General features: G+C 36.0%; 1 protein-coding gene across 3 annotated transcripts in view; it reads left to right on the top strand.

Annotated features, from left to right (window-relative positions):
- Nucleotides 1-22580, top strand: part of LOC123523134 (tyrosine-protein kinase CSK-like) — a 60094-nt gene extending 37514 nt beyond the window's left edge. For all 3 annotated transcript variants that reach the window (XM_045300791.2, XM_045300792.2, XM_045300790.2), the window contains exons 6-12: nucleotides 1067-1235; nucleotides 1684-1786; nucleotides 5098-5256; nucleotides 11363-11462; nucleotides 13749-13850; nucleotides 14138-14224; nucleotides 15636-22580. In XM_045300791.2, the coding sequence (XP_045156726.1) occupies nucleotides 1067-1235; nucleotides 1684-1786; nucleotides 5098-5256; nucleotides 11363-11462; nucleotides 13749-13850; nucleotides 14138-14224; nucleotides 15636-15812 (897 nt within the window). In that variant the 3' untranslated portion in view covers nucleotides 15813-22580. The remainder of the gene's footprint in view (nucleotides 1-1066; nucleotides 1236-1683; nucleotides 1787-5097; nucleotides 5257-11362; nucleotides 11463-13748; nucleotides 13851-14137; nucleotides 14225-15635) is intronic.
- Nucleotides 22581-24314: the final 1734 nt, after the last annotated feature.

The raw sequence follows: 24314 nt of genomic DNA, 5'->3' as shown, positions 1-24314 counted from the left end.
GGTCAACTGTTATTGTTACTAAACTTAATTTAATGATAGGTGGCAGTGAAAATCCTGGTTAAAGTTTTGCATGCAACTTACTATCTCCAAAACTAATGCAGATTTTGAATTGAAACTTCACATGTATCTTTAGGGTTATAAAACTAAGTGATGGCATCAAGTCCCATATCTCTGACATGCATTTTGGCCAAAAGTTACTATTTCAAAATCTAATGTATATACTGGATTGAAACTTTATAAATATCTTAACACCTGCTTCTGGGACAACAACTCGAATAGTCAAGCATTGGCTGTGTTACGGACAGCTCGTATTTAACTTTGTTCATATTATCATTAAATAACCAGGATAAGTTATTATGTTATCTTTGTGAACTGCACATTGCTGGGAAAAAAGCCATAAGCCAAATATTTCAAGAGAGGAAAATAGAAATTAAAATTATGCTATGTATAAGTATAATTGAATCCTTTACCAGCATTGCAGGAAATGCTATAATTGTCCGGTATCTGTAATGGAATCTCTTGCTACAAGTAAATCTACACATATAAGTCTTTCTTTTGCAGGTACATGTGCTGAATGTCTTAATATAGCTACCACGATAATGTGATATGTTTCAAAACCCAGTTCTTGACTATTTTAGGGAGTTAAATCATAGTCTCCATTGAAGATGCCAAACCTACATACATGTATTTTGGTTATATTTAAATGTTATATTAAATTTCAGGTGCACCTTTATGCACCTTTTACTGTAAATTCATTGAATTTCTTGAGCATAAATTTCATGGTTTTGGTAAAAAAGGCAATTTCTTGGTGATATCAATTTCGGATTTCAATTTCTAAACATCATGATCAATTGAATGGTAATTTACTTGTTCGTTTGGACTCGCACATGAAGGAGGAATATGAAAAATTTGAGTCTGTTTTGCAGTTTCTGTATAATTGTCTGTTTGCATTATTTCCAGAAAAGTTTTATTTAAATTTTTGTAATTGTGGCATCATAAATGGAGGGTAGTGATTCATCTGATGTATATGTTTTATATGTATATGTGAAATTAATTTCTGTTTCAGCATTACACAAAAGATGCTGATGGTCTATGTACAAAGTTAATAACGCCACTGCCAAAACAAGGCGGCAATTTTTTCTCAGTCTCTCCAGAAGAATTTGCTTTAGGTGGCTGGACTATTAAGCTAGATGATTTAGTAATTGGAGAACTTATAGGAAAAGGAGAATTTGGAGGTAAGAGGGCTTTACATTTTACGACCACAGTATCATCAAACTTGCTTACGAATAAATGACCCCTATATTTTGGCATTATTAGATCAAGGTCATAGTAATCACAGGACTGAATGGGACAACCCATCATGGGGATGCATGCATGTTGTACTAACAGCTTTTGTTTAATCTTTTTATATAAACCAGTAGAATTGAACTTATGCAATAAAAGGTTAAATAACAGAGCTGATATGTCTTATGGTAGTATTGGCATACTAGACCTGTAATGACCCTTGAGCTAATACCTCTGCTAGTATGCCACTGAGTATCGCCTTAAGGCATGCCAGCCCTCTGTGTAATAACTAATTACCGGTATACCCTCCTTCAAAGAAGAGGAGTATACAGACCATTAGACCAACAACTTCTAATTTTCATTCAATATTGTTGAAATGGCGTTTATTCACTCTTTCAGATGTACATAAAGGTCTATATAAAGGTAAAGCAGTAGCAATCAAGAAACTCAAGGACGATAACAGGGCAGCTCAGTCTTTCTTACGGGAGGCATCATTGATGACGTAAGTACATTAGTCTTCTTTCACTGGTTGTAGGTCAAATCCATTGAGTAGATGGGAATATCCGACTCTATGGTAACTGTTTAACAAGGCTCAGCCTACACAGTTACCCTCAAGCCTCATTACCACATATTTGCCCTTGAGCAAGGTATTCCCATCTACTTAATGGATTTTATTCAAACTTTCAACAGTTGCTCCACATCATCACTCACATCTATATGCCATGGTCTTTGAAGTGTAGATGTGTGTGATATTTTGTTGCTGTGATAGACAAAGTGGGGTTGGAGTTGCCCACACTTTACGGTTTGAATTTATCATCAATTTAGTGACTTCACAATTGTTATTTTTACTCTGCATGACATTAATCACTCTATGGATATCTCTACTTTCTTTTTTAGCTCACCTGTCACAAAGTGACAAGGTGAGCTTTTGTGATCACGCAGCGTCCGTCGTCCGTCCGTGCATCCGTGCGTAAACTTTTGCTTGTGACCACTCTAGAGGACACAGTTTTCATGGGATCTTTATGAAAATTAGTCAGAATGTTCACCTTGATGATATCTAGGTCAAGTTCGAAACTGGGTCACGTGCGGTCAAAAACTAGGTCAGTAGGTCTAAAAATAGAAAAACCTTGTGACCTCTCTAGAGGCCATATTTTTCGTAAGATCTTTATGAAAATTGGTCAGAATGTTCATCTTGATGATATCTAGGTCAAGTTCGAAACTTGGTCACGTCTGGTCCAAAACTAGGTCAGTAGGTCAAATAATAGAAAAACCTTGTGACCTCTGTAGAGGCCATATTTTTCATGGGATCTGCATGAAAGTTGGTCAGAATGTTCATCTTGATGATATCTAGGTTAAGTTTGAAACTGGGTCAACTGCGGTCAAAAACTAGGTCAGTAGGTCAAATAATAGAAAAACCTTTTGACCTCTCTATAGGCCATATTTTTCACAAGATCTTCATGAAAATTGGTCAGAATGTTCATCTGGATGATATCTAGGTCAAGTTCGAAACTGGGTCATGTCCAGTCCAAAACTAGGTCAGTAGGTCAAATAATAGAAAAACCTTCTGACCTCTGTAGAGGCCGTATTTTTCATGGGATCTGCATGAAAATTGGTCAGAATGTCCATCTTGATGATATCTAGGTCAAGTTCGAAACTGGGTTAACTGCAGTCCAAAACTAGGTCAGTAGATCTAAAAATAGAAAATCCTTGTGACCTCCCTAGAGGCCATATTTTTCAATGTATCTTCATGAAAATTGGTCAGAATGTTCACCTTGATGATATCTAAGTCAAGTTTGAAACTGGTTCACATGCGGTCTAAAAGTAGGTCAATAGGTCAAATAATACAAAAACCTTGTCACCTCTCTAGAGGTCATATTTTTCATAGGATCTGCATGAAAATTGGTCAGAATGTTCATTTTGATGATATCTAGGTCAGGTTCGAAACTAGGTCATGTGTGGTCAAAAACTAGGTCAGTAGGTCAAATAATAGAAAAACCTTGTGACCTCTGTAGAGGCCATATTTTTCATGGGATCTGCATGAAAGTTGGTCAGAATGTTTATCTTGATGATATCTAGGCCAAGTTCGAAACTGGGTCACACGCGGTCAAAAACTAGGTCAGTAGGTCAAATAATAGAAAAACCTTGTGACCACTCTAGAGGCCATATTTTTCATGGGATCTGTATGAAAATTGGTCTGAATGTTCATCTTGATGATATCTAGGTCAAGCTTGAAACCGGGTCAACTGCGGTCAAAAACTAGGTCACTAGGTCTAAACATAGAAAAACATTTTGACCTCTCTAGAGGCCATATTTTTCAATGGATCTTCATGAAAATTGGTGAGAATGTTCACCTTGATGATATCTAGGTCAAGTTCGTAACTGGGTTACATGCGGTCAAAAAGTAGGTCAGTAGGTCTAAAAATAGAAAAACCTTGTGACCTCTCTGAAGGCCATATTTTTCATGAGATCTTCATGAAAATTTGTGAGAATGTTCACCTTGATGATATCTATGTCAAGTATAAAACTGGGTCACATGCCTTCAAAAACTAGGTCATTATTTGACCTTCTTGCCCTTAAGTGCAATGATAACAGGTGAGCGATATAGGGCCATTTTGGCCCTCTTGTTTATGTCTTGCATCAAAAAAGCATAAAAAGTGCAGGTGTGTGATCTCCTCTGACAGCTTTTGTTTTATGATATCATTTTAAACATCTACCAGTCTGTATGTTTTACAATCCTAGTATTATTTGCTGTGAAGTCATTAATTTTCATGTGGGACTGATTTTCACGGATTTCATGCTTAAGTCAATCCTCGAAGTTAAAACCTAATGAAGCTGTATATTTTTTATGTATTTTATGTTCAAAGGTCAAAATCCAGATATATATAATATATATATATAATATGTATATACATATCAACAATACAGTTGTTTAGCCCCACCTCCTCCCACGCCACCCCAAAATTTCATACCCAAGAAATTGTACAGTTTTTGCAGTATACTACAGGAGTTTATCATGTAGGCAGTGTAACTAAAACTACAACCTTCAAGTAGGAACTATTTATTTTAGATATATGTGTAGCTAACTGCATCAAAGAATGTAGGATGAAACAATATTTTAGATAATTATCATCTTCGGAAAAAAAGTTATTTGAGCTGAAAAAAATGATCCCGGATAAAATATTTGGAAAAAAATGGAGACAACTCCGCTTCGACTTTACAATATGCTTAGGTGGCTATTGACCTAGTACCCCATGCAAACTGTGCACTTTTTACCTCTATGCAGGGAAAAAGCATGCTTAATTGCCACAAGGATTAGCAATCTAAATAGAAAACTGTGTAAAGATCAAATAAGTTAATGCCCTGGGGAAAGTGTGACATTTTCTGTGGTGAAATTTGTCAACAAACAGATTATTTTTTTGAAAAACTCAACCCACAGAATTTTACAAGGTAAAATATGTTGAAAAGGCTACTGCTGGAAAGAGAACAATCTCTACTACCCATATATATACGTCAAAGTATGGGAAAACCATCTAGAAATATGAGAAAATCAAAGAAATCAATTTCAGGACTGTTAGATGTATGACTGTCTTATCATGCATAGCATTTAACATAGATAGATTACTTTTCCATTGCACTGATATTACATGGACAGGATTAGGATTAACAAATGATGTTAACTAAACATTTTCACTATATAAACAGATTGTCTCCCTTGTGTAAAGAGGGCTTAGGGTAAGTCTCTAAAAGGTTATGGGCAATTATAATCTCATGGAGCGTCAACTTGTTTGATCACAATGCTGTATACATTTTCAGGTCAGTACGTCATCCAAACCTCGTATCACTTATAGGAATAGTTCAGGAGGGGACAATATACTTAGTTCTAGATTTTATGGGCAAAGGTAATCTTGTGGAATATCTTAGATCAAGAGGACGTAGTGTCATCACAAAGAAAGATCAAATCAATTTTGCTACGTAAGTACTATTGATAAATATATATATATGTGCAGAGCTTTGGATTACCCTTGAATATGTCTAATTTCAGGTCATTGTCATTATTTGCAAATCTTGTCATCTAAGAAACTCCACGTTCAAGGGTATCCAACTTGGACTTTAAGGTTGTATTCATTAGATCTTTAAATTGTAGGCGTGGAGTCTTTTATATTTAAGAAATAATAAATCTCATTTAGTGATTTGTCGCTGAATAAATCATTGTTTGGAGATCAGATGTGAAGGAATTATATCACGAGGGCGCAGCCCGAGGGATATAATTATACGCATCTGAACCTCAAACAATGATTTTATTCAGGAGCAAATCACTAAATGAGGTATATTATTTCGATTCTAACACGTTATCAAGGACTTTAAAGTACATGCTTGACGGCATTCATTAAATATTTGCCCATTTTCAATCAGTTTCTTTTCCAGCGCGCCGCTATGCCCTTTGACACTATGACATAATAATTGTGATGTCAGAACAGTGAATTGTTGTATAATAATTCACTGTTTTCAGCCTTCTTTGTTTAATAGGAAAATGAATCAGATCGTGTTAGAATAAGTAATATTGCATTGCAGAGCAACAGGTAAGCGCTCAGAATGAATTGGGTATTGCCCTATCATTTTCTTTGAATTGGGTATTGGCTTAACTAAATTGAGTAATCTAAAACACGTTACCCCATGGTTTTTACTTTAATTGGGTATACATCTATTTCAGTGGGAGCTTATTAATTTTTTTTTGCTTTCATCACAGATGAAACTGTAGAACAAAGAAATAAACAAGATAAAGAACAATTGATCACTATGTGTATTCTGTGGAACATGGGTTGCACAAAGTTTTTGAGCAGTCACAGATACTTGTCCATTCGCTAAAAGTAAAATAAAACTTCAATACATCAGGCCCTTTCCCAGCCGCATAAGGCGCCGCGCTACCGCGGCGCTTAAAACACGAAATACAGCTTCCCGCAGCGCTTAAATATCCCGCGCGGTGCCTCAATTATTAGCGCGGCGTCTTAAATCAGTAAGCGATTTCATCCCCGTGAGATACCTCATGTGTAGTGTATATGTAATTTCCCTGTTGACATGCCTCGACGATTTTTTTGATCAGCAAATTACGTCACGGCGAGTGCACACAGGTAATGAGAATCAATGAAGTGTTAAAATTAATTGATAAATAGTATGGAAGGTGCGTAAGCGGCCAGCTGATTACCAAGCACGTGAAAAGTGCCCTAGATTTCTTCGCGCAAAATTTAAATTAGACCGTTGTTTAGTATAATAACAAGTATATATCAATGAAGTTTGATTCTACTGTAATTTAAACTAGAAAATGCACAACTTTTAATGAATATCGAAAGTAAAAGAACGTTTAGAATGTCCGTTCACGAGTCGTTAATTACTCCTGATGTCGTATGCAATTTTTCCATATTTCCTTCAAAAAAAAAGCTGACAGTCGGTGTATTTTTTACGATGAGAAACATCAAAATATGAGGAACTATCTCTGGTTTACCCTAGTAGGTCATGTAACTGAATAAAATCTACTTTCAGACAACATTCCGAAAGTGTACCAGTATCCGAATAGTATATTTTGGATATGCGTTTTAGTAAACTTTAACCTGACTGTAATAGCACTTTTCTGTTAATGAAATATTGATGAAAGACCTGATCAATACAACATGACTTTTGATAATTATTAGTTTACAATGTGACCTGAAACAGGCCTTTAACTATGTTGTTTACAACATGATCTTGGTTTCAAGATTAAGCTAATCTATTAAGGCCCTCCACTATTTCATATTCATACCCCTCCTGCACCCACCCCTTATCCCGCCATACAGACTTTACCCCAGCGCCTTAGAAAATTTCTGGGGAAGGGCCTGTACATGTATTTTTATATCAGTTGTCCCACTAATTTAAATATGAATTTATGTTTTAAGTAAAGTAATTGGTATTGATAGATATAAAAAGCTATTAACAATTGTGGACTTGTAGAATGCAAACTGAGACACAAGTTATAACTTAATGGTATATATAGGTAAATGCAGCGTTACTAGGGTTGCAGTACAGTCAATATTGTGGATGCGACCAGGTGTCCTCAACGACCATTTGTCTTTAACGACCACTTTGAATTCCCCCCGAACAATTTTACTATTAAAATATTTGTGCTAAACGACTTTTGTCTAACGCGACCAGCGACCGCTGATTTTCGGCGAAATTGACTTACCTTTTTAGCTCACCTGTCACAAAGTGACAAGGTGAGCTTTTGTGATCGCGCGGTGTCCGTCGTCCGTGCGTGCGTGCGTGCGTCAGTCCGTAAACTTTTGCTTGTGACCACTCTAGAGGTCACATTTTTCATGGGATCTTTATGAAAGTTGGTCAGAATGTTCAACTTGATGATATCTAGGTCAAGTTCAAACTGGGTCACGTGCCGTCAAAAACTAGGTCAGTAGGTCTAAAAATAGAAAAACCTTGTGACCTCTCTAGAGGCCATATATTTCACAAGATCTTCATGAAAATTGGTCAGAACGTTCACCTTGATGATATCTAGGTCAAGTTCGAAACTGGGTCACGTGCCATCAAAAACTAGGTCAGTAGGTCAAATAATAGAAAAACCTTGTGACCTCTCTAAAGGCCATATTTTCATGGGATCTGTATGAAGTGGGTCTGAATGTTCATCTTGATGATATCTAGGTCAAGTTCGAAACTGGGTCACGTGCGGTCAAAAACTAGGTCAGTAGGTCTAAAAATAGAAAAACCTTGTGACCTCTCTAGAGGCCATATATTTCATGAGATCTTCATGAAAATTGGTCAGAATGTTCACCTTGATGATATCTAGGTCAAGTTCGAAAGTGGGTCACGTGCCGTCAAAAACTAGGTCAGTAGGTCAAATAATAGAAAAACCTTGTGACCTCTCTAGAGGCCATATTTTTCATGGGATCTGTATGAAAGTTGGTCTGAATGTTCATCTTGATGATATCTAGGTCAAGTTCGAAAGTGGGTCACGTGCCATCAAAAACTAGGGCAGTAGGTCAAATAATAGAAAAACCTTGTGACCTCTCTAAAGGCCATATTTTTCATGGGATCTGTATGAAAGTTGGTCAGAATGTTCATCTTGATGATATCTAGGTCAAGTTCGAAACTGGGTCACGTGCGGTCAAAAACTAGGTCAGTAGGTCTAAAAATAGAAAAACCTTGTGACCTCTCTAGAGGCCATATATATCATGAGATCTTCATGAAAATTGGTCAGAATGTTCACCTTGATGATATCTAGGTCAAGTTTGAAAGTGGGTCACGTGCCATCAAAAACTAGGTCAGTAGGTCAAATAATAGAAAAACCTTGTGACCTCTCTAAAGGCCATATTTTTCATGGGATCTGTATGAAAGTTGGTCTGAATGTTCATCTTGATGACATCTAGGTCAAGTTCGAAAGTGGGTCACGTGCCGTCAAAAACTAGGTCAGTAGGTCAAATAATAGAAAAACCTTGTGACCTCTCTAAAGGCCATATTTTTCATGGGATCTATATGAAAGTTGGTCTGAATGTTCATCTTGATGATATCTAGGTCAAGTTCGAAACAGGGTCATGTGCGGTCAAAAACTAGGTCAGTAGGTCTAAAAATAGAAAAACCTTGTGACCTCTCTAGAGGCCATACTTGTGAATGGATCTCCATAAAAATTGGTCAGAATGTTCATCTTGATGATATCTAAGTCAGGTTCGAAAGTGGGTCACGTGCCATCAAAAAGTAGGTCAGTAGGTCAAATAATGAAAAAACGTGACCTCTCTAGAGGCCATATTTTTCATGGGATCTGTATGAAAGTTGGTCTGAATGTTTATCTTGATGATATATAGGTCAAGTTTGAAACTGGGTCAACTGCGATCAAAAACTAGGTCAGTAGGTCTTGAAATAGAAAAACCTTGTGACCTCTCTAGAGGCCATACCCTTGAATGGATCTTCATGAAAATTGGTCAGAATGTTCACCTTGATGATATCTAGGTCAAGCTTGAAACTGGGTCACGTGCCATAAAAAACTAGGGTAGTAGGTCAAATAATAAAAAAACCTTGTGACCTCTCTAGAGGCCATACCTTTCATGGGATCTGTATGAAAGTTGGTCTGAATGGTCATCTTGATGATATCTAGGTCAGGTTTGAAACTGGGTCAACTGCGGTCAAAAGTAGGTCAGTAGGTCTAAAATTAGAAAAATCTTTTGACCTCTCTAGAGGCCATATTTTTCAATGGATCTTCATGAAAATTGATCTGAATGTTCACCTTGATGATATCTAGGTCAGTTTCGAAACTGGGTCACGTGCGGTCAAAAACTAGGCCAGTAGGTATAAAAATATAAAAACCTTGTGACCTCTCTAGAGGCCATATTTTTCATGAGATCTTCATGAAAATTAGTGATAATGTTCACCTTGATATCTAGGTAAAGTTCAAAACAGGGTCACGTACCTTTGAAAACTAGGTCAATAGGTCAAATAGTAGAAAAACCTTGTGACCTCTCTAGAGACCATATTTTTCAATGGATCTTCCTGAAAATTGGTCAGAATTTTTATCTTGATAATATCTAGGTCAGGTTCAAAACTGGGTCACATGAGCTCAAAAACTAGGTCACTATGTCAAATAATAGAAAAAACGACGTCATACTCAAAACTGGGTCATGTGGGAAGAGGTGAGCGATTCAGGACCATCATGGTCCTCTTGTTTGGTTAAGCGACCAGTAAAATTAAACTATGTCCATATTAAATCATCTTTACATCAAACACTGCCGCCGATTAATTATGAGAACGTGTTGACACTTAATTCTCGATTGCAAAAGGTGAGAAATGTAAGTAACATCTGATGGGATCCCGCAATCACTGCATAATTATTAGTGAGAGACCGATATGACTATGACCAATCAAATTCGTCGTTGTTTTTAAGATCCGCCCATTTTTTCCAATAATAACTTGACCTTGATAAATAAGGAAAATTGCATATCGTGTTATACATGTATTGTAAGCTATCCTATGTGTAATTGATTGATCTTGAATATGTCTAAATGGAAAGTGTTAACGTTGGATGATAGAGCTCGTGTGTTGGAATTAAGTAAGAACAAAAGTGCTCGTAAATTGGCTGAAGAAATGGGCGTAGGAAAAACCCAGATCCAAAACATTCTGAAACGGAAAGCAGAAGTGTTGGAGGATATTGAAAACAATGTTTCAGGTGATCGTAAACGTGCGAGGAGAGTAACTGTTCACGGGGATGTAAACAATTTGGTATACGAGTGGTTTAAGGACGTGACTGCTAGGAGAATGCCCGTGTCTGGGCCTATCTTGTGCACTCAAGCTCTTTAAGTTCGCGAGTGATCTTGGGAACATTAACTTTAAGGCATCAACGGGATGGCTTGCTTCGTTCTTGAAACGTAATAACATTGTGTGAAATTCAGCTGATTTTATCGAAGTGAAACACACACTTTATTACACTTTAAAGTTCTATTGATGTATGTAAATAATTTATGCATATGTTAATCTTTATTCTGAAACACTTGCATAAAATGAAGAGAATTTCAAACCATTAAATTGATAAGAATAACATGTATTTTATCTGCATCCTTACCCAATGTGTCTCTTACATACACCACGTGAAAACTGAAGTCCAATATATTATGCCCAATTTCCGTACTTTGTCCTAAGAGACCGTTGTCTTAAGAGACCACTTTTTGCCTGTCCCTTGGGTGGTCTCTTAACACAAGATTGACTGTAAATTAGGTTGATATGTAGTGCAGATTTGCATTGGCCAATAATAGACTTAATTTTTTCTGGTGTGTAAGTTAAAAACAAGTTTTTTTAATACCACGTTATGGATTTCATTTGTTTATTTATTACCTCCCTTTAATATGATAAAATACAGATATTAGCATTTGAAAGCATTCACCAATTATAGATTACCAGACATTTTCAAAGTTCATAATGTCATATAGTTACCATTTATATACATTGTTAGTTTGTTGTCCTATTACTTGGAAGATGTAATGGTATGCAATATGTTTTGTGAAAAATGTCACTAGGTGTGGGACTTTGGTAACTCTGTTACAAATTCTTGTTACAGTGACACATGTAGCGCAATGGCATATCTGGAAGATAGACAGTTGGTTCATAGAGATTTAGCAGCTAGAAATGTCCTGGTCAATGATGAAGGTACAGCAAAGGTAGGCAAACTGTCTGTATGTTTACACTTCTCAGAAGGGGCACTTAATTGAATAAAATCAGAATGTGTTCTTAATTGAATGAAATCAGAATGTGCATTTAATTGAATAAAATCAGAATGTGCACTTAATTGAATAAAGTCAGACTGGGCAGTTAATTGAATAAAATCAGACTGGGCAATTAATTGAATAAATATTATATTGAATATTATTGTGTCCATGGTGTCTGTTTGGTGTGATAGCCTATAGGAATCAACAGTGGTCTAGGAGAGATACAGCATTCCTTTGACTAGAAATAAAGTACTATTTAGGCATTGGAACTAAATATATAAACTCCAAGTAGGCACTACTTGCTATGTCTCCCCCCCTCTGGGGGAGACATATTGTTTTTGCCCTGTCCGTACGTCACACTTCATTTCCGATCAATAACTGGAGAACCATTTGATCTAGAACCTTCAAACTTCATAGGGTTGTAGGGCTGCTGGAGTAGACGACCCCTATTGTTTTTGGGGTCACTCCGTCAAAGGTCAAGGTCACAGGGGCCTGAACATTGAAAACAATTTCCAATCAATAACTAGAGAACCACTTGACCCAAAATGTTGAAACTTCATAGGATGATTGGTCATGTAGTGTAGATGACCGCTATTGTTTTTGGGGTCACTCCGTCAAAGGTCATAGTCACAGGGGCCTGAACATTGAAAACCATTTCCGATCAGTAACTTGAGTACCGCTTGACCCAGAATGTTGAAACTTCATAGGATGATTGGTCATGCAGAGTAGATGACCCCTTTTGGGGTCACTCTGTTAAAGGTCAAGGTCACAGGGGCCTGAACATTGAAAACCATTTCGGTCAGTAACTTGAGAACCACTTGACCCAGAATGTTGAAACTTCATAGGATGATTGGTCATGCAGAGTAGATGACCCGGGGTCACTCTGTTGAAGGTCAAGATCACAGGGGCCTGAACATCGAAAACCATTTCCGATCAATAACTTGAGAACCTCTCGACCCAGAATGTTGAAACTTCATAGGATGATTGTTCCTGCAGAGTAAAAGACCCATATTGTTTTTGGGGTCACTCCGTTAAAGGTCAAGGTCACAGGGGCCTGAACATTGATAACCATTTCCAATCAATAACTTGAGAACCTTTTGATCCAGAATGTTGAAACTTCATAGGATGATTGAACATGCAGAGTAGATGACCCCTATTGATTTTTTGGTCAGTATTTTAAAGGTCAAGGTCACAGGGGCCTGGTCATGTAAAATCATTTCCGGAAAATAACTCGAGAACCACTTGACCTAGAATGTTGAAACTTAATAGGATGATTGGACATGTAGAGTAGATGACCCCTATTTATTTTGGGGTCACTTGATCAAAGGTCAAGGTCACAGGAACCTGAACAGCGGCTTGAGAACCACTAGGCCAAGAGTGTTGAAACTTAGCGGGATGACTGGACATGCAAAGTAAGATGATCCCTATTGCAGCCAACCATCAGTGTTTCTTTGACTTTCGCTCCTGACCCCTATTGACTTCTTGCCTATAGGACTTTGCATTGGGGAGACATGTGCTTTTTTACAAAAGCAATTTCTAGTTTTAGATGTATGTGTAGTTAACTGCATCAAAATCACTACTGTCATAAGTCGTATTAAGAAGGACTAACAACAGTATTGTGTTTAACCCTCAGTTTGCTATTCTAGCAATGCTGGCAGTTTACATGTTAAGAATATTTGTGAGTTCAGAAGTTTACAACACTGAATTAGTTAAAATGATGTGAATGAAGGAGAAAGCAGAACTGTTAAAGAAACCTGATTAAATGACAGTATTGGTAATTTCCATCGGTTATGAAATCCATAGTTTGTCTGCTTAGCTCAATAGGGAGAGCACAGATATACAAATTGCATGGTCATGAATTTGATCCCCAGGATGGTGTGAAAATTTGATAAAAGACATTGTGTCTAAAATCATTTGTCCTCCACCTCTGCTTCATGTGGGGAAGTTGGCATTTACTTGCAGAGAACAGGTTTGAACTTATACAGAATCCAGGAACACTGGTCAGGTTAACTGTACACTGTCACATAACTGAAATACTGTTGAAAAATGGGTGTTAAACCCAAAACAAAGAAATAAAAAATGAAATCTGTTTGTTGCATTTAAAATATAAGTGAGTCAACCTCCTTGATAAGGGATGAAATTCATTTCTTAAATGGAGGAAAGAGTATTTATTGAGTAGTGCAGATGAAAGGCAAGCATGCGAGAATGAAGTGTATGTGGCATTTTCATACATTGTAGGTGTCTGATTTTGGATTAGCCAATAGAGTAGATTACAACCCAGCCCAGGTTGGTGGCAAATTTCCAATTAAATGGACGGCACCAGAAGCACTCAGGGACAATGTGAGTACATGTGTATTCTACTGCAGTATGTCATTTTAGAAAAAGTAACCAAGCTTGTGCACGCTGTCAAAAATGTTTGCCTAAATTGACTTACTATGAAATAATTATTTTTCAAAGATACCATAACTGATTTACCTGGATTTCTTGGTTACATTTATCCAAAAATTAAATTCTAACAAACAAATACACATATTTCATCTTAAAATTTAAGTCTTATATTTGCATGAAGTAGCAGGAGCCATGTGCATGAAATTAAATGGTTTATGTTTGAATTTTTGTAATTTCAGAAATTTACCAGCAAGTCTGACATGTGGAGTTTTGGTATCCTTTTGTGGGAAATTTACTCATTTGGCCGAGTCCCTTATCCGAGAATTGTAAGTATATGTTGGACTGAAATGGGAGGTCTTACTTATTAAGAGTACCTGTCAGTATCATGAATTGCCATTTATTTACCATATCCTAAAAAATTGCTCTACATAAATAAGCAAACATTGCAAGTCATGCAGTTCACTGATTGGCAAGTCGATACAAAATTTAGTGCTGCAGAAAAAGCTATGTAGCTATCCTCATGAGGTTAGATAATGCCAAGATGTATTTTGATTAGAAGTCCCAGCTATTGCTCTGGATTTTTAAGCCCCTGGGGGCATATAGCATAGCTGCTGTCTGTACGTACGTACATCCGTCTGTGTCCCGAAATCTTTTGTGGCCAACTCCAACACTGTAAGCCTGATTTGCTTAAACTTTCACAGATGAACAACCTTGATGTGCAGATGGCCTTAAAAGAAGGAATCTTTTTTGTGACAATTTTACCACATTTATGGCCCTTTGATAGTTTTGCGGGGGGCCTCCGTGGCTGAGTGGTTAAGGTCACTGACTTAAAATCGCTTGCCCCTCATCGATATGGGTTCGAGCCTCACATAGGGCGTTGAATTCTTCATGTGAGGAAGCCATCCAGCTGGCTTACGGAAGGTCGGTGGTTCTACCCAGGTGCCCGCTTGTGATGAAATAATGCACGGAGGGGCACCTGGGGTCTTCCTCCACCATCAAAGCTGTAAAGTCGCCATATGACATATAATTGTGTCGGTGCGACATTAAACCCAACAAAAATAAATAAATTGATAGTTTTGCTGTATAGAATATAGAGAAAAATCTTGTTTGTCCAACTCCTCCAATGCTATTAGCCTGATTTGCTTCAAACTTTAGCAGATGAATAAGCTTGATGTGCAGATGACCATGAAGAAAGAAACTTTTTCTGTAATTATTTTTACTGCAGTTTTGGTTCTTTGATAGTTTTGCTGTATAGAATATAGAGAAATATCTTGTGTGTCCAACTCTGAAAACACTACTGAAAGGATATGCTTGGAAGTTTCACAGGTGAAGGATGTTCATGTGAAGATGACCATAAACAATAGACTTTTTTCTGTTGGTATTTTTTTTCTCTAGAATTATGGCCCTTCCTTGATAAAAACTTTGCTATTTAGAGGATGGCACAGTATGTGGGGGCATCCATGTCATATGGACACAATTTTAGTTTTTTTCATTTTTTTTAATTAATAACTAATTTTAAGTTTTATTCAAATAACATTTTCAGTGACTCCAATTTGAGTTTGATGGAGGCACTAAAGTCTGTGTTGTCTATAAAGGTTTTACTCTTAAAAATGACACTAACTTTTCTTATCAGGCACAGGCTGTGGATTTTCCCAGCTGTCTTATAAGTGACATACATGACATACTGATAGAGTTGAAATGAAAGAATGTAAATTTAAACAATATTTATATTTTCAGCCACTAGCAGATGTAGTAATGCACGTAGAGCGGGGATACAGAATGGAGGCCCCGGAAGGATGCCCACCTGAAATATACACTATTATGACAGAGGCATGGAAAGGAGACCCGGAAAAAAGACCAACATTCAAAATAGTGTTACAAAAACTTCATGATTTACAGGCCGTTACTGTATGATGTAAAAATATAGTATCTTTTGGGATTATTTCTACATAGATATATACTGTATTCTAATATAAACTGGTCTGCATCAAAAACACCAAGAACATATCTGTCCTAGACACCAGTATATTGTAAATAAAGAAATAGTATAACTAGACCTTTCTACAGAAAACAGTATTTCTTGAAGCGGAAATTTGTTAGAAAATTCACTTATGAAGTCATTTTCTTATATGCAAATCAGGAAATTAGTCAAGTTTTTCTAGGGCTGAAATGATGAATGCATCTTGAATGAAACCGCTGAGTTAAAGGTCTTTTAAGGTATGTTGAAGGTATTGTAGTAAACGAGTCACTTGCATTAACATTTTCTTTCTAATGCTGCAGATCCTTTATATGAACAGAGACCAAATTATCAGTCAGAAATGTTACAAAAATTGAAAATGAAAACAGCTTGAAATTGTAATATAGCCTTGAAAAATTAAGGTGCTTAAATACTCCCTTTTCAGCAGAAGGAAGGCCAGGATGCTGTAGTGTAGGACTGTGGGAAGGTTTGTGCTTGTGGTCACTGTTCTAAGGAAATAAATGAATGCCAGGTTTTTAAATGCAGTATTTTTCTTCTGCTTCCATTTTAATATAATGTAATGTTAAGTTTGGGAGTGAAAAATTTGAAACCAGTCATGTTTGATGAATTAGTTACTTATAGGGCTATCACAGTTATTCACTAAGGATATGTATTGCGTATGTGGATAAAAACAATGAATTACCGGTATTGCTGCAGTTGTCTGTACCAGACTTTGGTAGCTTTTCAGTTGTTGACTTTATTGCCTAAATGGCTGAATGTAATTAATCAGTTAATCAATTGCTTGTTACTTCAACTGTTATATATCTGTAGGATATTTTCTAAATGTATCTGAAACATAGAAAAGATAAAGAAATCAGTAGGGGATCACATAAATGCAGCCTTGGTGCTCAAGTCATTGATGTTTGAGTGAGCAATATTTCACATACATGTATTAGATTAAGTGAAAATTGTTGAAAAGATATTCTGAATGCTGTAGTATTATGTTAAGTCAAAAATTGTCTTTTAAAAATGCCTCAGAGGTGCCTTTTGGTAAAATGTAATATATTTACGGAAGGCTGTACACATACCAAGTGTTGTACTTTCAAGGCAATGCATGTGTTTTGAAAACACTTGTGTTTAATTTCTATTTATAGATTATAGAGTATAGTTCAGCGGTGTTCATTGTGTAAATTGTGTGTTATAGTTATCATAAAACAAGATGGTCACAACAGGATTGTCCCATTCTCGTTTAGTTTGTGGCCAGTTGTAATTTCAAATTAATTTTGATTTTTTTTCTACAATACTTATCTTAAGTAAAAAGTTATGCCATATGTTTTTGAACAGTGTTGACATGAAAAGGAGTTTGTCATTGTTTTTTTTATATAGAACCTTAATCACTTGTTCATTTTATTTCTACTCAACTTCCATTTTTCAAATTTTTTATACAGTTTGTATTCTTATGACACGCATTAATTTTTTGATATATCACGTAATATGTTGGAAACAGATTTAGTATGTATTTATTGTTTAGAGAACAGAATTTTTGTTAGATTAGTACTTAACCATTGAGATTTAAATTTATTTATGGAGCGCCAAACAAAAATCTGTCATAAATTGTTGTGATTTAGTGGTTAATCAAAGACAATTAATCCTGAATATTTCATGTATGATGTGATCATTTTGGAACGTTTTTATCGTTGAATTATGTTGTCCTAACAATTCCCCAAAAATTTAATTAACTGAAGTGTTACATATTCATTCAATTAACAGAATTGCCTCTTACATATGTAAATACAAATGTATGCATGTCAACCTGTTTTACAAATTAACCGACAAATTTTTATTGATTCCTAGCACTTCTAACTCCTCATACTTATGACTGACAATATTACAATTAATGACAGATTTCTGTTTAACCCACTGTTTGTACTATAGTACTGAGAAACATTTTGATTTTAAAAAAATAAGCTAGCAAGTTTTATTCTTGTTGAAATGCTCAATGTTTGAGACCTGTTACTTCGTGAGAATATGGGCATTGCAAGAATATTACATATTAGGCTGCACAATAAATAGTATTGTTTTCTCATCAGCTGTGGCAGTGCTAAATATATTTCATGTATATATCAGGGTCCAAGGTTAAAGTGCAAGGGTAGAAAGTGAGAACACGTCCGAACACCAGAAAAGTTTAAGACTGTAATTTAATATAACTACCGGTTTCGGTATTTAGAATACCTTCATCAGGGTCCAAAGGTAGTACAAGTTGGGAGCAAAGTCTCAAAAATCCAGCAGTTAATTTGTAATAATTTATTTTAGCTCGATTGTGATGAAAGCTGCAAGGTTATTTGAGCCACTCTGAAATCCACTTTCTGGAAAAAACAGTACAGGTGTCATGAGAAATTGTGGTCTTGACCTCAGTGGGGCTCAAACCCAAGACTGCAGGGTTGAACGGCCAAAACCTTACACACTAGACCACTGCTAAATCCAGCTATTGATTGGTTGTTTGATGGCACAGTTTTGAAATTGACCAGTCTGAATACTGCATTGCAAGACTGGCCTACAGTTTTATAGCCTTGGGTCCCTGGTGTACACTAAATATAAGAACATTTCACTGGTTGCAGGTGCAGATGGGTGTATCCAGTATGTCTGTAACTGTTTGTGATTTCAAGGCTCTGTCGAGGTACAAATGTACCACCGAAGCAGGTAACTGGACAGTCAGGTAGTCCCATCTGCATCTACAATCAGTGATAAATTCCTTTTCTTGCATACAGCTCAATTGATAGAAGAAATACTTTCTGCTGTCAACAGTTTTTCGCCCTTATATAGCAACTTGATACCAGTGAGTTTGTATGTATAGATATGTTAAGGTGTTTTAAAAACGATACTAACAACTTGATAGCTAGCATTATTTAACATATGCCTTGTTTTACTGTTAAGTTTGGCAGTTGTTACTTTATTTTCTATGAAACGCCTTTATTACTGTATAATTGATAAGCATATGAAGAAATGTAAATTCCAGCATTACATAGATGTTGTTTGAAGTGGAAGGTCAACTAATGAAATAGTTTTTGGACTAAGGCTTTCTGTAGAATAAATGAAGCTGTATACTTGTATTAGAGAGACATACAGATTTTATCATTACACCTATAGACCCATAGACTCAGTGTGTGGGACTGTAAGTAGTCATGCCAGCTGTTCACTGGTCTGTCTAGCATTCCTTACCACAGACATACCTCCAGAACCATTTTGTGGATTTTCAAATAACTATACATGTACATAAATTTTCACCATCATACCTAGATATTCACCCATGACCAAAGGTCAGTAGGTCCAAGGTCAAGGTCAATAGCTTTATTTCATGTTTACTCCATACATTCTAAATGGCACAGAAGATTGTCATAATCTTTTACTTTCATTGAGAGGCTGAGCCTAGCGCTTAACTTCCCTGTATTAAAGCAGTGTCTGTGGGTATTTAACACCATCAGTGATAGCTCTAGTTTAAGTTTTGTCAGTTCTGATTATTGATGGTTAGATTTTGAATCAGTTTTTGCTGGAAGAATCAACCAAAACTGTATATTAACTAATGGGTAAATGTTTGGTGCTTCTGTGTCTGTCATGTCTTTGACGACTGTAAATATGTAGGCACTATCCTGTTTTATTATCAGTTCTATCCTATTTATATTTCTGTACTTCTCTGTTTATATGACAGTACAATCCTGTTATTATGATGACAGTCTTGTTAATAAATCAGTTCTATCATGTTGGTAGGTCAGCATTGTCTTGTATTTATATACAAGGAATATCCCATTTGCAAGTACTATCCAGTTGGAATATCAGTGTTATCCTTTTGGTATGGCAGTTCTGTCCTGTAAAAATGACAGGACTAGTCTGTTAATACAACAAAGTTCCGTGTTAATTGGACAGGACCGTTGTTTTAGGACAAACAGTTCTTGCTTCTTGAAAATGCAGTACTGTCTTGTTAGTATGTCACTTTTCTCCTGTTAATATGTCTGCACTATACTGTTTGATATGTCAGTACTACCTTAAATCATTTGTAAACTGTGTTGTTTACAGCTTGGTCAATAAGACATGATAGGTGTTGGGAGTTTCCTCCTTGTGTTATGTTTTATAGACCAAGGTATTTTAAGACAACTGTTTTAAAATCTAGAAGGAAACAAAAGCAATCTCCTTCATATAATTATTGACATCCATGTTTTTGTTACTTTCAGTTTCAAAGATAGCTGCATTTGTATATCACTAACTAAATGTAATGTACCAGTATTACGTAATCATAGGACTAAAACTGTGGCATTATCTCTTGTACCTGTATAGTAAACATAAGTTTGTGGTAATTGTGTTATGTAAAGATTAAACATGTACTACAAGCTATCTAAGTGGGGATACATAAGGCCCACAAGGTTTTGAACAGTCTTTAAATGGAAAGTATTTGAAAGTGTAACTGTCACTTGACAAAAAATCAGGCCTTTATTTCAAGGGTCTTAGAACAAATTGATGCATTTATTTATGTTATATAATTAATTTTTTGCCCCAAATATTTTTGGAGGCACTTAAAGTTGCCCTTGTCCTTTCATCTGTCTGTCCATCCTTCTGACACCTATCTCAAAAAGTATTGGACATAGAGTCATCAAATTTCACAGAATTGTTATTCAGCTTGTGAAGTTTTGCACCTGGTGGTTGATTTGGATTTCACACAGCCAGACAAGAGTTAAGGCCCTTGAATTAGTAAATAATATGCATGTTTGTGTTGCATGTATCTCAATAAGTATTTGACCCAGGATTATGAAACATTACAGGAATATTATTCAGCATGTGAAGTTGTGGAGTTTTGTTAGAGATATCACTCGGTCACACCAGAATTACTGGCCTTGACTTAGTCAAAAATAGACATACAGTGACAGGGATTGGGGGCACCAGTGTCATATGGACACACGTCTAGTTTGAATTATCTGTTACATGAATACCATTGTATATAGAAACCTCGACATATCATATAATGTCGGCGCTGTTAAATACTGTTTTATTAAGAGATTTTTTTTTCGCTTTGTATCTATAACAGATCTATCTGTTTTGTGTTTTGTTTTTTTCTATGTATGAAATTATTACAAATAAGTTTTGTTGAAATAGAATGTGATGCCTACATGTAGAAGCAGCATTTCATCACTTTTAGAATGTTCTTGGATGCAGCACTACCTTTTGGTGTCTTCAAAAAATCTAAAAATCTTTCTTGTAGAAAAGATTCTGTAATTTTCTTTTAGAACACCATAGGAAATTTGATTACCGGTATGTGATTTAGATGCCAACTTTTACTTTATATTTTTTCTCATATACAGTAATTGTCATACTGCCAAACACATTATTTTTTAGCCTTAAGTGTGTCATTTAAATTGACATAATTATCAAAAATTTGAATACTTTGAACCCATTTTAATTTCATTGGCATGAAATATCATGGTTTGGACTAAAAGGGCAATTTCATGGGGATCTGAATTTGAATGTAAAATGTATGGAAATGTTATATATTTGTCGGGATTGAATTTCTTGGATTGACAAAACTAAAAAAGTAGTTCCTCATGAATATATTGATGATTTGACAGTATTTAATGAAATAAAAACAAAAAAAACAGGTCACGTATGATGCTGTGTTGCACTTCGGCAGTGATAGTGCTATTTCAGCGTTTTTGGCCTAAAATGTTTGATAAATGCATGAGATTTAACATAGTAAGTTACAAGTTGTTGTTATGCAAATTGTCCGATTCCTGCACTGAATACTTTTTAGTAAAAACAGAGTATGATGTATGTTTTGAATGCATTGATTCTGATTTTTTTAAAGGCACAGTACTGAAAAGTATTTGCTGAAACTATGTAGATTAGATCATTTTAATTTTGGGAAATTATAATTTCAACATGTTAATATTCATTTAGATAACAGTTCATGAAAGTGTCTAGCCAGATACCAGATATTGTGGAAATAGTAGAGACTGCAGTTTCATACTTGTAACAGTTTTCACCTTTAAACAATAGTGAAAAAGGTTCAACATGTTCCAGGCTTTCTAAGTTATTTGTAAAAGCAGACTTGTATAGCTTATCAGTACTAAAACTACAGCTGAACTGCCTTAGCAGCCACCTGTCTTAGCATCCACCTGTAATAAACGACCACTTGTATTAAACAACCAGTCACTTGGCTAGCTGCTTGATACAAGTTTGACTGTCTATAAGGGTGACATGTTTAGCATGACATTTATTTGCTTTGTACACACCTATTATGCAGGCTTCGGGCTTGGAAACTGGAAACTTGACAGTGTTTGCATACCTGTCTCAAAATGTGATCATCTGATTGGTTGATTTTTTTACGCCACTGGTATCTAAACTTAGTATTATTACCTTGTTTCCAGGGTACAAAGTGAAATGACAGTTTGAAGACCAGTCTCAAATCTCCCTGATCTAATTGGTTGATTGTGAACCCAGTCTTGAAATTGACCAATGACAACGTTGCATTACGAGACTGGTCTACAAAACTTGGAACCAGATATCTTTATACCATTCTGACCATAGGCTATCTCTGTTACATGTAATGTATGTGAAGCATGTTGGATATTGGTAGTGCTTGATATATGTCTTGTATAGTTGAAATATTGATCATACATGTTTGTTTCTTAATTACATTGATACAGCTGTACCATTATAAACAATAAATTGAATAGAAATAATATTGTTCTTTGTTATAACTACCTCTACCAAAAAAATACAAAGAACAAACAAAATTTGATGTGCATGAAACTTGGTCAGAATGTCTGTCTGCATGAAATATCATATAAATTTTTATCTGGGTCATGTGGGGTCAAAAAATAGGTCACCAGGTCAAATCAAAGAATAAGCTTGTTGACACTCAAGGGGGCACATTTATTCTATCTTCATAAATTTTGGTTGAAATATTTATCATGAAGTCAGATGATTTCAAATCTGGGTCATGTGGGGTCAAAAACTAGGTCACTTGATCAAATCAAAGAAAATGTTTGTTTACACTCGAGATGCCACATTTTGTGGTCCAATCTTACTGAAAATTGGTCAGAATATTTGTTTCAATGTAATCACTAGGTAAAAATGTTTACACTGTTATGATGTGTTACACAGGTGAGCGACCTAGGGCCCTCTTGTATATTATTTCAGATTCCCAACAGTAGAATTGATAATTCAATGTCAAAGAGGGACTGTTGATCATACTAGGACTTGGATCGTACCCGTGGCCGGACGCATTGTTTCCGTGAAATAAAGTATTCACATTGTTCAAAGATAACTGCCTTACTACAAAGGGGTCCATAATTTGCTTTTTTATGAGTTTTCAGAAGACACAAGCGTTCTTAACTAGAGCTGCTTTTCAGAAAAGCGCATCCCACATCTGCCTAATCATCTAAATTGTAAGTCAGTCTTTACATACTGTTTACTCACTACAAATATACCTTTGAAGAGTAAAAAGGCTCATTTTGGGTAATTCAGGGGCCACAATTCTGAAGTGCGTTTGGCCATTTGACTAGTTAATTAACTTGGCTGAGGAGTTATGGTAAAAAACATTTGGTTCAAGTTTAGTGAAGACTGGGTGAGAACTTTTCGACTTAGAGCACGGACAAGAGTAAAAACGCCAATTTTCGGTAATTCAAGGGCCATAATTCCGAAGTGCTTGGGCCGATTTGGCTGGTTATCAAAGTTAGCAAAGGATTTATTGGCAAACATGTTTTGTTCAAGTTTGGTGAAGATCGGATGAGAAATGTTCGACTTAAAGTGCGGACAAGCTTTGTGACAGACGCACACAACGCACGCACGCATGCACACACCGGTTTATATCACAGAGTGAGGTACATGACCATGTGCCATCAAACGGAGGTACGCCATTTATAATGGAGATATTGTCTTGAAAATTAGAAACAGTATCCCATACACATATAGATTGTGTTTATCAAATAAAAATGTTTAAACTAGAGCTATCACTAAAGGTGATGAATGTACCCCCCGCATGCTGCACTGACACAGTACATTGCAATTTGATGACACAAGATTGCATAATTATGTGGACTGCATGTATATAGACTGTATGTATACAGTATAGTAACAAAAAAACAAAGTCCCATACCTGTGCAGAATATTTATCTAAAAGAACGTAACCTGCACCATGCACAACTAGGGTTGGTACTGATCACTTGTGTAAAGTTTCATTAAATTGTGTGCAAGATGAACATTCTGACCAATTTTTATAAAGATCCGTTCACAAGTATGGCCTCTAGAGAGGTCACAAGGTTTTTCTATTTTTAGACCTACTGACCTAGTTTATGACCGCACATGACCCAGTTTCGAACCTGACCTAGATATCATCAAGATAAACATTCAGACCAACTTTCATACAGATCCCATGAAAAATATGGCCTTTAAAGAGGTCACAAGGTTTTTCT

This window comes from Mercenaria mercenaria, chromosome 8, assembly GCF_021730395.1.
Source record: "Mercenaria mercenaria strain notata chromosome 8, MADL_Memer_1, whole genome shotgun sequence".
Taxonomy (NCBI): domain Eukaryota; kingdom Metazoa; phylum Mollusca; class Bivalvia; order Venerida; family Veneridae; genus Mercenaria; species Mercenaria mercenaria.
The sequence above is the reverse complement of the archived record's forward strand: the minus strand, read 5'-3'. Positions and strand labels throughout refer to the sequence as shown.